Source organism: Balaenoptera musculus, chromosome 14 (genome assembly GCF_009873245.2).
Source record: "Balaenoptera musculus isolate JJ_BM4_2016_0621 chromosome 14, mBalMus1.pri.v3, whole genome shotgun sequence".
In the NCBI taxonomy this organism is placed as follows: domain Eukaryota; kingdom Metazoa; phylum Chordata; class Mammalia; order Artiodactyla; family Balaenopteridae; genus Balaenoptera; species Balaenoptera musculus.
The window spans coordinates 52,159,878-52,177,290 of NC_045798.1; the positions used below are offsets into that span (position 1 = coordinate 52,159,878).

At 41.5% G+C, this 17,413-nt stretch overlaps 1 protein-coding gene across 2 annotated transcripts in view; it reads right to left on the bottom strand.

Moving 5' to 3' along the window:
- Positions 1-1,044: 1,044 nt before the first annotated feature.
- The window catches only part of TPGS2 (tubulin polyglutamylase complex subunit 2), a 56,168-nt gene continuing 39,799 nt past the window's right edge, over positions 1,045-17,413 (bottom strand). For both annotated transcript variants that reach the window (XM_036822923.1, XM_036822922.1), the window contains 5 exons: positions 15,509-15,596; positions 13,296-13,424; positions 5,002-5,115; positions 3,069-3,229; positions 1,045-1,747 (listed from right to left, as the gene is read on the bottom strand). In XM_036822923.1, coding sequence (XP_036678818.1) covers positions 1,517-1,747; positions 3,069-3,229; positions 5,002-5,115; positions 13,296-13,424; positions 15,509-15,596 — 723 coding nt within the window. In that variant the 3' untranslated portion in view covers positions 1,045-1,516. The remainder of the gene's footprint in view (positions 1,748-3,068; positions 3,230-5,001; positions 5,116-13,295; positions 13,425-15,508; positions 15,597-17,413) is intronic.

Below are 17,413 nucleotides of genomic sequence, written 5' to 3' on the forward strand. Positions count from 1 at the left end.
CCTTCTAACCCTGACTTGGGGAGGCAGCCAAATGCTGGAATCTCTTATCATCTGGCACTGCTGGTTCTCCCTTTGATGAGTTTTGGCAGAAAAATGCTTCTGGAAGACTAAACCTCAGCTATTATCCTTGACAACTTGGTTCCTCTCTATCCTTTTCTGCTACCCCATGAATTGTTGAGCAGTTGTGAGTAGGCAGAGCAGGTGGAGGCTCTTGTCAACAGTGACTGATTTCATCAAAACTCTGCATGAAGAGTCCTGGCAAAGCAATGCTTGGGAGGTTTTGTTTTGTTTTGGTTTTTTTTAATTTTTAAAAAATTAATTAATTAATTAATTATTTATATTTGGCTGTGTTGGGTCTTCGTTGCTGCACGCGGGCTCTCTCTAGTTGCGGCAAGCGGGGGCCACTCTTCATCGCGGTGCGCGGGCCTCTCACTGTCGCGGTCTCTCTTGTTGCGGAGCACAGGCTCCAGACGCGGCAGGCTCAGTAGTTGTGGCTCACGGGCCCAGTTGCTCCACGGCATGTGGGATCTTCCCAGACGAGGGCTCGAACCCGTGTCCCCTGCATTGGCAGGCAGATTCTCAACCACTGCGCCACCAGGGAAGCCCCTGTTTTGGTTTTAATGGTACAGCAGAATCACCTCTTCTTTTAAAAAAAAAGTGATAAAGATAATTTTGGCAAATGTGCAACTATCACATCACAAAACTGGAAACAAGAAACTTTATAGGAAACCAATGAAGATGAGAAACTATAGGAAACTGAAAATGAGCAAAGAAAGATCTGTTTGTGGTAAAGGATATAAAGAACACAAAAATGTATATTCAAGGTTTTTCATGGAACATTATAACCCATCAAATTAAAGTATCAATATTCTCTAACAAAAATTAACTGATCTGAGGAAGGGTAATGCAGAAGTATTCTAATGCAGTGCTGCCCAATAGAACTTTCTGTGTCTAATATATATATATTATATATATATATATATATATATATATATATATATATATATAATATATATATATATAATATATATATATAATTGTGGCTAACATAACTGAGGAACTGAATTTTTAACGTAGCTTAAATTTAGCTGCTTTAAAAAGTGGCTATCAGTTGAGCAGCATAGTTCTAATGCCTCATAGGTCAAAACCAGTGGTTTCTATGGGGGACTTCTCTAATTACTGCTGAGGGGTAGGGGGTTGGAGTAGAAAGAGAAGAAAGCTCTTAACAGATCTACTTAGTCACTTACGCAACACCTTACATTCGCCACAGCTTCCAGAATCAGTAGGTGGCACAACCTGCTGTAAGGGGTATGAGGGAAGGATTCTTGGGGAGACCTGAGTATGCCCTTCCAACTCCTGGCTCAAGCCAATGGCAGTAAAAGGCCTAGGATTTTGTCACTCAGATGGGGAGAGGACTATGGTTCCACACACAGAATCTGAGGCTTGGGCCACGCCTGGGGCATCTGTGCATGGAAATCGTCACTGTGGGGCTGGCAGGGAGCTGGAGGTGGGGCGCTCATTTTCGGACAGGGTTTCCAGAGCCAGAGGAGGATCTAGAGGTGGAAGGAGGACCTGCGGGCCCTTTCTGGCCACCTGCAGGCTGAACAGACCCTTTCTTTTTGGGGATTAAGGTCTTGTTCTTGCTCTTGAACACTTTGCTGGGATCCAGCTTGTTCACAAAGGAGTCGGTCTCTTCCGTGAGTAGGTTTGTGTTGTAGGTGATGGGTTTATACATGTTGAACCATTGCTGTAAGGCAGAATTAGGAGAGAGGGTCACAATTCAAAGGAGAAGAGCATGTGTTTATGTTCTTTAGGGGAGATACAGGGGTAGAGAGCTGGGGAGATGAGGCAGAGTAAAAGACTTTAGGAAAAACTGCCTCTAAAATCTATTAGCACTTCCTTTAGGTAAAAGGGAAGACAGACACACATTGCTTTATGGGGTCTCATAACCTTTAAACATGAGGACTAAGAATCTGAGTAAATGCGCTTCCTTCTAACCTAGTGTGCACTGAGCCTGGTATGCTAGGTCCCAAATCATCAGGGTACAGTGTCCTTCTAATTATTCTGCCTCCAAACCAGCTGCTGTCCATCAGGTGGACTTGGTAGCATCCTTCCCACAGGGAAGGAGCAGACAGAGGCCAGAGCAGGCCTCTACTGAGGGAAGTTGCCTGCTCTCTTCCCTACAGGCTTTCTGGGCAGCTGAGGGCAAAGGGCATCTACATTTATTTTCATTGATCACAACCACCCACTATGTTGCCTGGATGTATGTCACTGTCATGTGACATTTGAGGAAAGTGAGGTCCACTCAATGAATACACACATTCATCGAGTCTCTCATTTTTTGCCACCCAGTCAAAAGTTCTTCTAGACACACCTGGTGCTCTCAAACCAGGCAGTATATCAGCATTACCTGACATCTGTATGTTTAAAATGGTGTCTGGATCTATAATATAAATGAGGCATATCCATACTTTGAAATACTCTATATCACTGAAAAAGACAGCTCTCTATATATTGATAGGGAATGAGCTCCAACATGGAGTTAAGTGAAAAGAAGGTGCAGAACAATGTAAATAGTATATCGCACTTGTGATTTAGAAAAAAGGAACCAAAAACTGTATGCATGCATGCTTTCTATCCAATAAAGTATCTCAGTGAGGGCACAAGAGAAACTAACAGTGGCTACCTGTGAGGAAGTGGATGGGGAAGCTGGAGAACCAGTGAATAAGAGACTGATTTTTCACTGTTGCTGTATGCATGTACTGCCTATCCAAAATGAATGATCAAACCTAACCTCCCCCCACCACCAACCCCTTTTTATTAGAAGTAAAAACTCCCCAGGTGATTCTGAGGATCAGCCAAGTTTGGGAACCACTTAACTAGATTAGTATAAAGTGAGGTTGTCCACCTAAATTGGAAGCACCTGCCTTGCCTATTGAACATACAGGCTCCTGGGCTCAACCCCAGATCTGAATCAGATGAGGAAGCTGGGAATCTGCAATTTAAGCATTTCCTCCGAAGATTCTGATACATTCTACACTTCGAGATGACAGGTGGTCCCCCCTTACCTTGGCCTGTGGGCTAATGCCATAGCTGGTGAAAGCATACTGCCACTGGGGCAGGCCCAGGTGGGTGATAAGCAGGCGATAATAGGCAGTAAAGGTATCTGTGAGAAAATGCCAGTATAATGCTCTGTCCAGGAACCAGATCTCAGTGTCTTGTGCTAATGCTGAAATAGCAGACAAAGGACATAAAGGAAGGGATGGCTTAACACTTTTTTCCTTTTATCTATAAAGTCAACATCTACTCATGGTTAAAACAAATTTCAATAGTAGAAGGAATGTAAACTATAAGTAAAGGTTCCCTTTTTTCCCTTCCAACCTCCCAGTTCTGTTCTCCAGTGGCCACTGTTACTGGCTTCTTTATATTCTTTTACAAATTCTTGATCAGTCAGTCGACTGATCTATCTGCTGGGCTTTGGCCATCTGTGCATTCAGGCTATCTAAGCAGCACTCCTTTCTTGTGCGGGCTCAACACTCCCCCTCCCCCAATAGGTACATACTGTGGTCTCAGCCTTCCTGATGGAGAGACACTCTGTCTGAATAGTTCTGGCTTTCTCAGGAGGTCTGTCAGGAATTAGAAGTGCTGTGAGAAACCACCATGGAGGAGCCCAGACCAGCTTCCTCTCCTGGGACTCCTGCCTGTGCGGCTGTGTGATGTGCTGGTTGAGCTGAAGCAGGCACTATATTGTACCAGCTCCTGCCTCACGCTTGCTCCTGACCGTCCATTCTTAGTACTCCTAGTTCATCTCCTAGGCCTCTCCTATTTCATCTCCTGTCTAATGGCTGTAACATCTCCCTAAGTGGCCTCCATCCTCCAGTACCTTCCACTTCCATTTCTGCTTGTGGTCACATTTTCATTTGAATCCTGCCATACTTCTGCTAAACAACTTTGACTCCCCACCTACTTCCACATAACGTCCAAACTCCTTCACCTGGCTTTCAAAACTCCTCAGGAAAGGGAATAACTGGGCTTCTGGTGTCATCTCCTCCTCATCCACAAGATGAATCATGTGGCCAATGAACTGGAATTGTCATTCCCCCCAAATCAGGTGCATTCTCCCATGGCATGGCTTTTACCCATATCCCTTTGCTTGGATGCCCCCTTTTGCCCCCCACCCCACACCCCCCATATCTCATTCAGACCTATACTTCAAGATGCAGTTCATTAGTTGTGGCTCACTGGCTCCTTAGTTGCGGCACACGGGCTCTTTAGTTGTGGCCCCACGTGCTGCAACTAAGACCCAGTGCAACCAAATAGATAAATAAATAAATATTAAAAAAAAAAAAAGATGCAGCTCAAAGGCTACTTCACAAAGACTCCTCCAGCTGGAGATGATCTCTCCTTTCCCCCAGAGGTAAACCCTGGTGTGTCTTCTCACCCTTTGCAGGCAGAAAACTACTTGAAGAGGCCTGGACCTTGTCCAACTCTGTAGTTCCTAGGGACTGAACTGCTGTTAGGGGGCCAGGTGATGCCCACTGCTCAAGAAGCCAGAGCCTTTTTCTCTTGATTTCCCATCTGGGATCTTAGATTGAGGTCTAGTAATTCAGGTTTTTATTGCTGTTAATTGGCCTACATAAATACGTGTAAAAGACAGACAATGTTTTTCCTAGATGCTTTTCTAATGCATGAGTCTGCTGGAGGAGTTATAAACAGAATGACTATTTCTTTTAGCTTTTATTCACTTATTATTCTAATCTTATTATTTTGCAGTAACTCACAAGTGACACAAATGACAATAGCTTAAAAAGACTCTAGTAATTGGCCTGGAGGGGGATGCTCAGAGAGGACCAAAGGGGTTTTCTGGGTCTTGGCATCTACAAGAGACCCAGCAGCACCTCAGGAGGTCGGGGAAGAGCATGCCTTTTGTGTGATGGCTGGAGAGCAAGGTCAGCCAAGGCCATTCCCAAACTACAGGACCATGCCTGCCATGATTCTTACCTGGTTTCCCTCTTTTGTAGACAAGGCAAACCTTCCCATTCCCGTTGCAAGGATCCAGCTCAAATATTACACTGCGAGAATCAAAGTGAGGCTTCTCTGGCTGGTTCTCACTAGCTGCAAACCCAGAAGTTAATGGTAATGTTCAAACACACTCAGCTCAAACATACTTATTCATCCAGCTTTGCTTGGATGAAAAAAACAGAGGGAAAAAAAGCCTTATCTCAAACATATTCTTAACTATTATTTTCAAATGTGGACCAAATGTATTCTATACTCTAAATGCCCTGGGTCTTATTCATGGTCTAAGCCTCTGTCTGGGCTCCCCTACCACCAATAGACAGTGTCATGGAATCTGGGGAAGGGGGCATGAGGACAACAAACTGAACTTCTTGGGAGTGGGACTACATAAGTCAGAGTAATCTGAACAACTTTTTTCTTTTTCCCCAGATACATGCTTTCCCCTCGTTTATAGCACTTCATGATCTTTTGATTAGAATCTTTTTCCTCTGTCTAAAATGTATGTTTGTGGCATTTTATGTTTATTTCTATTATAATTATAACATTATAATTAATGCTAAGTCTGGCTCTGTTAGAAATACCTACGTAGAAATGAAATACCATGAGGTAACAGAAAAAAAGATAAATTCTTAGAAATGCAAGCATCAGAAACCTTCTCTACTGCTTCTTTCATTACAGCAATTATGCAATAATGATTAGCATTAGTGACTGGGGTGGAAAGGGTTTAACAAACCTAGGAGAGATTGGATAAAACAGAGTATATAAAAATAATATTTTTGATTTACACATATACCCATACATATAATTTTACATAAAGGCATAAATATTTACATTTCTAAATAAGAGGGCTTTTTGTGTTTTTGTTTCTTTCTTTAACATGGTTTTACCCTCCCCTGGTGGTTATACCTTCATATTCTTCATCTCATATGGTCCTAGGCAGACATATAGGTATACATTTAAATTCTGTGAGATCATTTACTATATAAAAATGGGATACCACACATGTTACCTGAATCTTACTTTCTATACAATAATACCATGTGGAAAGCCCTCTAAGGGTTGTAACTCTAATGCATTTTTTTTAATGGCTGCCTGATGTCTGTGGGAGTGGATGCACCCTAATTTATCCTGTCAGCCACCTATTGATAGGGGGCCAAAATTATTCTGCTGCAAATGCTACAGTAATCATCTCTGTACCTGTCCCTTTGTTCTGGTGCTTTTGCTATATGGCTAGACACCCTGAAGTATTATAGAATGGACATTGCCAGACTGCTTTTTGAAAAGGCCTTTGTTTTTGAAAGATATTTTCATGGGGTATAGAATTCTAGGTTGACAATTTTTTTCTTTGAGTATTTTACATTTTTTTTAATCAAATGAATTTGCTTAAAGAATATTTTATTTTTTAACTTTTAATGTATTTATTTTTTCTTCCGGTCTAACAGCATGATTTTCCTCTGATTTTTTCTTTCTTTCTTTCTTTCTTTTTATTGGAGTATAGTTGATTTACAATGTTGTGTTAGTTTCAGGTGTACAGCAAAGTGAATCAGTTATACATATATCCACTCTTTTTTAGATTCTTTCTTTTCCTATATAGGTCATTACAGAGTATTGAGTAGAGTTTCCTGTGCTATACAGTAGGTCCTTATTAGTTATCTATTTTATATATAGTAGTATGTATATGTCAATCCCAATCTCCCAATTTATCCCTCCCCTTTCCCTGAGTATTTTATCTTGATTGAATTGTTTCCAATGAGAAATATGCCATTGTCCTTATCTTTGCTCCTTTGTATGGAATTGTCTTTTCCCATTGACTGCTTTTAAGATTTTCTCTTTATCCCTGATTTTGAGCAATTCATGTTTCCTAGTATTGTTTCTTCATGTTTCTTGTTCCTGGCTTGTTAAGCTTCTTAGATAATGGTTTAAGGTTCCAAGTAACTGGTACAGTTTTGAGCCACTATTTCTTCAAATAGTATTTCCTGGTCCATCCTCCTCTTTTCAGGGACTCCAATTATACATACATTATACCATTTGTTGTCCCTCAGTTCACCGATGCTCTTTTAAAATAATTTTTTATTTTCTTTCTGTGTTATTTTGGATTGTCTATTGTTATATCTTTAAGTTCTCCAGTCTTTTCTTTGGCAATATCTAAACTATTGTTAGTCCCATCCAGTGTATTTTTCATCTCAGAAACTAGTTTCATCTCTAAAATTTAAGTTTGGATTTGTTTTTTCCTATTTTCCATGTCTGTACTAAGTTTTTGGACATATAGAATATAGTAATGACTGTTGTAAAGTCTGTATCTGCTAATTCTAAACTGTACCTCAATTCTGGATTGGTTTCAATTAATTTTTCTCCTCATTATGGTCATTTTTTTCCTGCTTTTTTGCATACCTGGTAATCTTTGATTGGATGCCAGAAATTGTTAATTTTGCATTGTTGAGTGCTTGCTATTTTTATATTTCTATAAATATTGTTGAGCTTTGTTCTGAGACACAGTTAAATTACTCGAAAACAGATACTTTCGGGTCTTGTGCTTAGTATTTGACAGGCAGAACCCAAGGCAGTATTTAACCTAGGGCTAATTTTTTCCCCATTACTGAGGCAGGATCCTTCTGAGTACTCTACCTAATTCTATGTAAGCCATGAGGTGTTTCAGCCTGGCCGGTAGAAACGGACACTATTCCTGGTACAGTGTGAGTACCAGGCATTGTTCCCTCTAATCTTCTTGGGTGGTTTTGTCCCTGGCCTTGGGCAGTATCTTCACATGTGTGTGCTCATCAGTTCTTTCCTGAATACTTGAGGAGGACACTCTGCAGATCTCTGCAGTTCTCTCTCTATGCAGCTCATTCCTCTCTGTTACTCAGTCCTGTGAACTCTACCTGTCTTCATCCAGCTGGGCTCTTAGTTCTGTCTTCTCAATTAACAGGTACAACATGTTCTCCTTGGGTTCCCTTCTCTACGCTGTCGACTGGAAACTTTCAGATAATAAGCTAGGGTTCACCTCATTTGTTTCCCATCATTCAGAGCTCATCGTTCTTCTCTGTGTGATGGTTAGCATCTTGACAACATCCATTGTTTTATATATTTTGTCTGTTTTTGTTTTTTTTGTTGTTCCAGGTGGGAAGATAAATCTGGCCCCTACTATTCCATCTTGGATGAAATCAAAAGTCCAGACTGTAGGATCCCACCAAGTTTTAGCAGCCTTGACTGATGCTGACTGGGGTCTGCCCTCAGGTGAAAAGTTATAAAAATAGGAAAATCATTCAGTGTGGTTCCCTTCTGCCATTTGTAGATGCCACTCCAGTTTCTGCTTATTTTTGGTTACTCTCCAGTCCTTTTAGGTAATTATTTTAAAAGTTTCCCCAGAGTTTACAGTATTATCTCCACAAGTCCTGATCTGGTAAAAGGCAGTATGCCACATGGCCAGAATCATAAGGTCAAATCTACAATGTCACTGTCATTAGTTCTTCACTGAATTTTTAGTTTGGTTTTATCTCCATGTGCACATTAGCACACTGTCCTACAGTCTGTGCCTAATAATTTCACCCTCAGGAGTAACAGTGGATATCTTTCTGTTACCTGTTATTTGTGCTGGTTCTTGTTCATGGTGTTGTGTTTCTTCACGTGCCTGGTTCTTTTTTAGTAGGATTATTTTTGAAAAATTATTTATAAAAACAATGAGGTCTAGGATAATATTTTCTTCCTCTAGGGAAGAATTTTATTTTTATATGAGTTTTATACTGAGATATAATTCACCTACCATACTATTCACTTAAAGTGTACAATTTAATGGTTTTTAGTATATTTAGAGCTGTGCAACCATTAACACAGTCAATTTTAGTATATTTCTCTGGAGTGAATTTCTGTTTTTTTCTGCCAGGCCCCTGAGGAGATTAGTAATCTGGAATCAAATTAGTCCCATTTTGGGATTTAACATTTTCTGGGATGCACAGGTGACTTATACTTGGGCTTCGGTCCATGTGAAGAGTGGTTATTTCTGGTTCATTCTATCTTCTAGAGTATATAGCTCCTCACGGTGCTAACCAAAAGGGTAGGGTAGTTTTTATGGGTGCCATCTTTTGTAGGTTCTAGACTCCATTTTATTCTTCTAGTCTCACATATGGGTCAAATTCTCAATTTTTCAGTAGCCTCATTGCCTCTTTTGAAAAGGACAATGTATCCTAGGCAAAAGCAACCCTAAACATTGAGCCTCTGTCCTGGATTTCTGTCTTCTTCTGGATGTTGATCTGGTGCTATCTCATCATCTTATTAGCTCTTTGATGATTTTTATATGTTCCCTGACTTTTCAATTGTCTTCAGCAGGAAGACTGCTCTGAATTACCTATCTATCTGCCATTATCAGGAGGCCTCTTCATCAGTTTAAGTATGCTCCTGAAAATAACATATAGATGAGCTTTGCTTTTTATATCAATCTGATAGTTTCTGCTTTTCAAAAGGGAAATTCAATTCCAGCACACTTAACATAATGATTTATCTGTTTTATTTTATTCCTCTTAATGTTTTGTTGCTTATTTTATAATGTTGTTTCTTTTCCCTTTTTCTTATTTTTACTCATGTGATTCAACATTCCCTTTATTAGGTTAGAGATTCTAGAGTAATTTTTTATTCCTTTAATGGTTATCTTCCTTTTTGTTATGTATTTGCATGACTGGATCCATATGATTCTACCCTTACTTGAAAACAATATGACATTGTTTCTCTAACCAAGTGTGGTATGCAGAATTCTAAGATGGCCCCCAAGATTCATGCTTGTGTGTATACACACCTGTACAACCTCCTCCCCTGAGTGTGGTCAGGACCTATAATATGATGGAGTAGTCATTCCCTTGATTAGGTAACATTATGAAAGTCTGTTGTAGCAGACTGGAGAGAAATATTCCTGCTGGCTGAGAAGCAAGTGGCTATATTGTGAGAGGGTCTTGTGGCTAGAATCTGAGGGCAGCCTAAATGAGCCAAGAGCGAGCCCTGGCCAACAGGCAACAAGAAAACAAGGACTTAGTCCCACAGCTGCAAGAAACTGAATAAGGTCAACCACCAGTGAGCTTGGAAGAGGCCCTTATGCCTCAGATGAGATCACAGCACCAGCTGACACCTTGTTTTTAGCCTGAAAAGATCCTAAGCAGAAGACTCTACTAATCTGTAGTTGAATTTTTGACTCATGAAAACTGTTAGATAATAAATTTTTAGTGTTTCAAGCCATTAAATTTGTGGTAATCTGTTATACATGAATAGAAAACCAATACACCAAGACACTCTGTTTCCCCCAACAAGGCATACTATTTCTTTCCTACAGTAGGATGAGGCTTCCACTTTCTACTTCCTTTCCTCTTTGTCCTACATTTTCTATTAAAAGGACTCTCTGGAACATTCTTTGTATTAGTTGCTAGGGCTGCTGTAGCAAAGTACCACAAACTGAATGGCTTGAATAGCAGAAATTTGTTATCTCACGCTTCTGGAGGCCACAGATCCAAGGTCAAGGTTGGTTCCTTTTGAGGGCTGTGGAGAAGAATCTGTTCTATGCCTCTCCCCTAGCTCCTGGTGGTTTGCTTGCAACTTTTAGCTTTCCTTGGTATGTAAAAGTACCACCCCATCTCTGTCTTCATCTTCACATGGCTTTCTTTTATATCTGTATCTCCAAATTTCCCCTTTTAAAAGGTTGTCAGTCATATTGGATTAGGGCTCCACCCAACTCCAGTATGACCTCATCTTACCTACTTACATCTATAATGACCCTATTTCCAAATAAGGTCACAGTCTGAGGTAGTGAGGTTAGGACTTCAACATATGAATATTTTTTGGGGGGAGGGGACACAATTTAACCCATAAAGCTCTTATATCTTGCCTCTCTCTTTTCCGTTAGGTTTAGCTGAGAGTATACATTTAAACATATTCTGTGCACTATGTCCCCTCTTTTCCAAGAGTTCTTATGTAAAAGTTGTATACATTCCTGGATATTAAGATTTAATTTAGTCTTTCTCTTTCATAGGAGGTTCACTAATCTCTTGTTTCCCTTCCTCTTCATATATCTGCATCTTGAGATCTCCATTCCATTTCATCTGTCTTTTGGTTAGAGTATTTATGTTCTTGAAGTTTTACACATCCTTTAATATTCTTCTAATAACCTGAGACGTATGTTTGGTCTGTATATATAGGACTCTTGATTTTCACTCCTTTTATCTCAGTAACCTGTTTATGTTTTTTTACTGCCTTCTAGTTTCCACTGTTGCAGGTGAGAAGTCTGATGTCAGTCTGATTATTCTCTCTTCACAAGTAATTTGTTATTTTTGCCTAGAAGCTTGTGATTTTTTTCTGCATCATGTAATGCCTAGGTGTCTGTTTTCTCCTGAATTCAATTTGAGTCTAGGAGAGCCCTTTCAATCTGCAGACTGAATAAAAGTTTTCGTTTATTACTGTTTATTTATTATTCCCTTTCCAGCTATTCTTTTTCTCTTTTTTGAGCACCTATAATTCCAATGGAAGGTCACCTGGATGTATTTTCTATTTCTCTTACCCTCCACCTTTTCACTCATTTCTCCTTTTAAAATTTATTTATCTGTCCTTTTAGATATTTCTTGCACTTGCTTTTTCAGGCTACTAACTCAGGTCTCAATATTTATACCCGTCTTCAATTCATCTAGTCAGTTGTTTAATCAAGAATTTTTACTTTTTTTCTATAGGAAGTCTTTGTGCTATCTTAAATGCCCTTAAGTGTTCTTGATTTTATTTAGGTTTTCATCTGTGTCCTCTAGCAGTGTTATTTCTCTGGTTGTGTATTCTGATATTGCTTCCTGATTGTCCTCTTTCTAACTGCTGAGTCCCCTGAGAAAAGTCAGCATTCTTCTACTTAAGTTTAATGAAGCTTAGGTCTAATTGTTGGACTATCCTAAAAAGCATGAACTCAGAAGGTGCCAGAAGCCCACGTGGTTTTTATTCCCATCAGTATGTAGGAGAGTGGGGTCTCTACCCCTAGCTCAGTCCTTTGCTGAGGTCCCTTGAAATCCTGTCATCTAGTCTACCTTAATCTACCAGCTTCAAAAGCAGGGTACACCCATTCTACTTATTTAACAACTCTTTTGCCTTTTAGGGGTTAGAGAGCCCCAGTACACACATATGAAGCAAATGTGACCTTTTTCCTATCCTTGAGGATTCCACACATTTCTGAGTGACAAACTCTTCCCAGGGCCCAACACTTTCCAGGCTCAGCTCTTGGACTCCTCCTCCTATTGTCCAGCTGCTTGTCCAGTTGAAGGAGAAAGCCTTGCATCAGTTCTCTCTGTCAGAACTTCAATGCACTCCAAGGCATTAGTATTGGACACACTAGTTGCCTACTGAATATTCATTCTCCCTTTTTAAAACTCCAGTTCTGTTTGATGAGGCAATACTACACAGCTAATCTCCTCAAATTCCCTTGCACTATAGGTAACCTTTTGACTCTATTCTGGCCAATGGTTATTGGGAGGGGCTTCTGGGAAAACTATTATTTTTCTGACAAAAAGGAAAATATTCTGCCAAGAGACAGTTATTTTGCCCTTTACTCTTCTTTTTCCTGCCTGGAACATAGACTTGAAGCTTGGAGGTAGAGCCCACATTCTTCAACCATGAGGATGAAAACCAAACACAAAGGCTGGTGTGCCAGGAATCCAGAGGGAGACTTTATCATTGAGTTTCTCAAGCAGCTACACCAGCCTAGTTCCAGATTTCTTATTATGAGAAAAATAAACTCCTATTTAAACATTGTAATGGGGGTCTGTTATATGCAGCCAAACACAGTTCTGACTGAAGAAGTCCTCACTTATACATAGTTGATCATAGCTTTAGCAGCCATTTGAATTATAAGCCATTTTAATCAGAAGTGGCAAAGAGCCTGAAGGGAGGAAGGGAGCTGCATTTAGACTGTCACGGTCCCTGAAACCTCTCAATACTGAAATGTGGAGTGAAGTTTAATCTGTAACATTCATTCACTTACCAGGTATTCATTAACTGCCTACTATGTGCCAGGGACTGAAGTGGGTGCTGGAAACAAAGATCCCAACCCTGGCATTTTCTTCATGAAAATTTCCTTTTTTGATACGGGCTGGGTTTTTTTTGTTTTTGTTTTTAACCTTACTCCCATGGTTCAGAGAAGCCATAAATGGGAAGGGTTGGGTTTAGGGGAACATGTTACAATGCCACAATGTCTTCCTATTATTTTCAACATTATAAAATGGAAACAAGCAGGCTGATTTCTAACTCAAAGCAGAAGCCCGTCCAGTTACCTTCTTGTGTATCGTCCTCCAGGTCTGCAAGAGTTGGTGCATTAGGAAGTGAGTACAGGGAAGACTGGTTGAGTTGAGTCAGTTTTGAGATGCTGTTAATTGCCATGCTGCCCAATGGAATGGTATGTTCTATGGGAACGTTAACAAAAAAGAGTTACATGGAGTAATAAGCTAGTTACCATGGTCATCAGAAGGGTTTCTGCTTGACTAACTTAAGCCCAGCTATTATTTGATCCCAGGGCTGAGGAACTGAATGGAAAGTGGAAAGGAGAGAATCAATGCACTACATGCTCCAAAGCACCAGCCTTTTATGCAAAAAAAAAAGCAAACAGCTGGGGCCATGAGTGAAGAGTCCCCACTGCACGTGTTAGGGCGGAGCACCAAAGGAAATTTTAAAAGGGGATTCTCAAAAAGAACTGGGAATTCTAGGGTAGGGGCCCTAGTTTGAAGATCAAAGGACTTAAAAATGTTTTTGCTCCCGCCATCCCTTGAATGAAGGGTTATACTTTCCAAAGGAGTAACAGCTTTGATTATATAACTGACTGCTTCTACCCTTCTTGTCATAAGCTTTCACTATGGAAACTATCTCCCCCTCTACCTGTCATTTTTTCTTACTCAATGGAGCAAACTGTCTTGAAAGCCTTCTTGCTTGGTTCAGTCGTCTGTGATTCAGGTGTAAACAAGAAACAGGCAGACTATGTATTTTCCTTATCTGTCATATAGAATCCTTATAATATAGGGTGTTGGACATGGGATGGCACACAAAGACTTGGACATATGACTGCTAAAAAACTGGCATAACTGAAGGCAATAAAACAGCTGGTGTACAGATCATGGAATGTCCAAGAAAAGACCGCTAAGGAGGTAAACATTGGAAGCTGCCTTTGCTGGCTTTTCTGATAACGATTTGAGCCATCCAGTAAATGGGTACAGCAATGCAGATAAGGATAAGAAGATGGGTTGGGAGGATTACATTAGAAAAAGTATTAATAATGAATAGGGACTCATTCATAAAACCTTCATGAAATGTTTCTTTTCTGATGCAGGCTTCTGAAGGGGCTAGCCTGTCTCCATGATGTGGGCAAGGGAAAATCTGACAGTCACTCTAGCCTCTGTCCACTCTCTCTGTTGCTTCAGACTCCAAAGGCCATGGCCATGAGGGTTTCTGATGTTGGTGACAACAATGGTTTCTAGACCATCAGAGGAAATGATTCTAAGCCAAAAGTTCATGTTAAATGCTTCGTAGTAAGCTATAAAATATGCCTCTGGTCAGCTGCCAGAAAAACAGGAAGGTTTGGGGAGTCACCAGAACAAGGGAACCTAGGAGGTAGCGGCAATGAAGGGGAGGAGTCAGTTCTGCAGGTTTGCTGTGTCACAGAAGTGACTGCATTCTTAGTGGCAGCAAGGAGACGTATAGGCTGATTCCCAAGGACCAAAGTAGATCTGGGGATGTGGCTGGAGTTTGGAGATAATAAAGTCCTCTTGAGGAAAGGGAAGTCTGTGTCAGGAATGAGCTGGACTCCAGTGGCTAGATCCAGATTTCCTAGTCTATGGAATGTTACTAGAGTCTTCACCTAAATGCACAGCACTGACTTTCATGCCTGCATAGTACCTGAATCTCTGACATGTACCAAGGTGTGATTTCCCACATTCATGATAGAAATGTTTATCCTGGACGTATTTAATACCAAGGATGATAGCCTGTGAACTAAGGTGGTTGATGACTCAGGCTGAGGAGATGTGAGGCAGAGAAGGAAAGGCTCTGGTCTGAGGGTCGGAGCCCTGAGGTCTCCACCGTGCTGGGAATGAAGGAAGGAGCCCCTCTTATGACCACCAGAGGCTGTCACTGCAGCTCATCCTGAGGAGACCGCTCCAAGGTGGAATCCTCAGAGGCTTTAAGTTTGAGGTGGCTCAGGATTTTTGTGTAGTGACTAATTTTCTCCTCCACCTCAGGCCAACAGGAAGCCTCTAAATTGAGCTTCCAGTTAAGTACTGGGTAGACCCTGGCACGGGGGCTGGGGAGGCAGTGGGTGAAGCAATGATGGCATGTGTTAGCTTTGGGAGATAATCACAGCTTCTGGACACTGCACTTCAGGAGAACCCACAAAAACTGTCCAGATTCAAAGACTCACAAGTTGTAAAGGCCCTCAGAGTTGTCTCCTCTAACCTCTCAGCCAGGGAAATGTTCCTCTACAGCAAGGGGCCTGACTCACCATCCAGCTTCACATTCCATGTCATGTGGAAGCCATTGGTCATCAGGTAAAAGTTCTTCAGATCCTCAGGCAGCACACAGTTATTTTTCTAGAACCACAAAGCAGCAGACTGTTAGGTCAGGGCTGGGAAGGAGGGCATAGGGCTCTGCCTCAAAGCATCTGGGGATGCTATTTACTGTGTTTCAGATCCCCAAAACAGGAAAACTCTGAATAATTACCTATAAAACTCTATTGGAGAGTTCTGGATTGAGACGGCAACAAAGCAGCCTCCTCCACTCGCCTCGTTTCACTGACACACTGAATCTACAGCTACAAATTGAACAACAATCCCTCTGAAAGAAATCCAGAAACTAGCTGAGCGACTCCTACGCATCGGGTGAACAAGAAGACACACTGAAATGGGTAATAGAGGCTGATCACAACCTTGCCATAAAACCCACTGCCGGCAGGGCGACATGCAACCAGGAGGGAACTCACAACTCCTGGATTCTCCCTGAGGAGCAAAGGGCTTGGACCCTACATCTAGCACCCCAACTTTTAAGACTTCCACCCGAGAGACGGGCCCCCATAACATCTGGCTCTGAAAGCCAGTGGGGTTTGGGTCCAAGAGACCCACAAGGCTGTAGTGAACTAAGAGATAGTTCTTAATGGGCTCTCATGGACTTACCATGGATATACCCCCAGGGCCCAGTACAGAGGCAGCAGACTAAAATGCCCAGTCTTTTCATTAAAGAAGCCTATTTGCTTATTTTAAAAGCTTTGGCCTGAGGGGGCAGGCTTCTAATTTAGTACACACCTAGATGCCAACTGTAATCCTCTCCAGAGACCAGGGAGGCTAGTGGGCACCATACCATCTTCATGCTCTCCTTCTGCCTCACTAGCAGGTATCTTCTGGAAAGGAGCTTATACACACGTCTGGCACTCCAGCTTTTGCAGCTACTGCCCAGGGGACACACCTCTTGATTGCCTGGCTCTGCTGGCCAACAAGGTTTATGTTCCTGGGTCCCATAGGACTCTAATAAACAGAGTAGCAGATCTTAAGCTATGCCACCAGGGCACAGGACAGAGGCAGCAGACTGAAATGCCCAGTCTGTAAGTGAAAGAGGCCTATTTATAGATCTTAATTGCAGCATGAGGGTCAGGCTTATAATTTAACAACATCTAGGGGCCAACTGCAATCCTCTCCAGAGACTGGGGAGACCAGTGGGTGCCATCTCTGCACTCTCCCTTTGCCCCGCCATGGGTCACCCGTGTTTCTATGAATGGAGGTTGTGCAAACATCTGGTGCTCCAGCTTTTGTGGCTGCTGCTCAGAGGACACATCCCTTGATATCTGGCTCTGGTGAGCAGCACAGCTTGTGTTCATGGGTTCACTGGCATGGTAGCAAACAAAGAAATAGTTCTTAACCTGCTATCCCCCTAGGGCTCAGTGCAGAGGGAGCAGACAGAATGCCCATCTCTCAGTCTTCTCCTGAAAGAGGTATACGGGCATACTTTAAAAGTTACTGCCTGAGTGTCCAGCTTCCAATCAGCCTGCATCTAGGTGCTGAGATCCTTCTCTTTGGGACACTGACAGGTCTTGGTATACCCTCAACTACTGGGAGCCACTAAGAACAAAGTAGGCTGGACATTCACAAAGGTTTGAGAGACAACCAAGAGCCACAGCAGGGTTGAATAATAAGGTTCATCTCTTACATGAGGCCACTCCTTCAAGACTGGCTATTGTATCTAATGCATAGAAACCAACATAGAGAGTCAAGAAAAATGAAGAAAGAGGAATGTATTCCAAGTGAAAGAATTAGATAAAACCCCAGGAAAAGACCTTAATGAAATTAAGATAAGTAATTTTTACCTGATAAAGAGCTCAAATAATGTCATAAAGATGCTCACAGAGGTCAGGGAAACA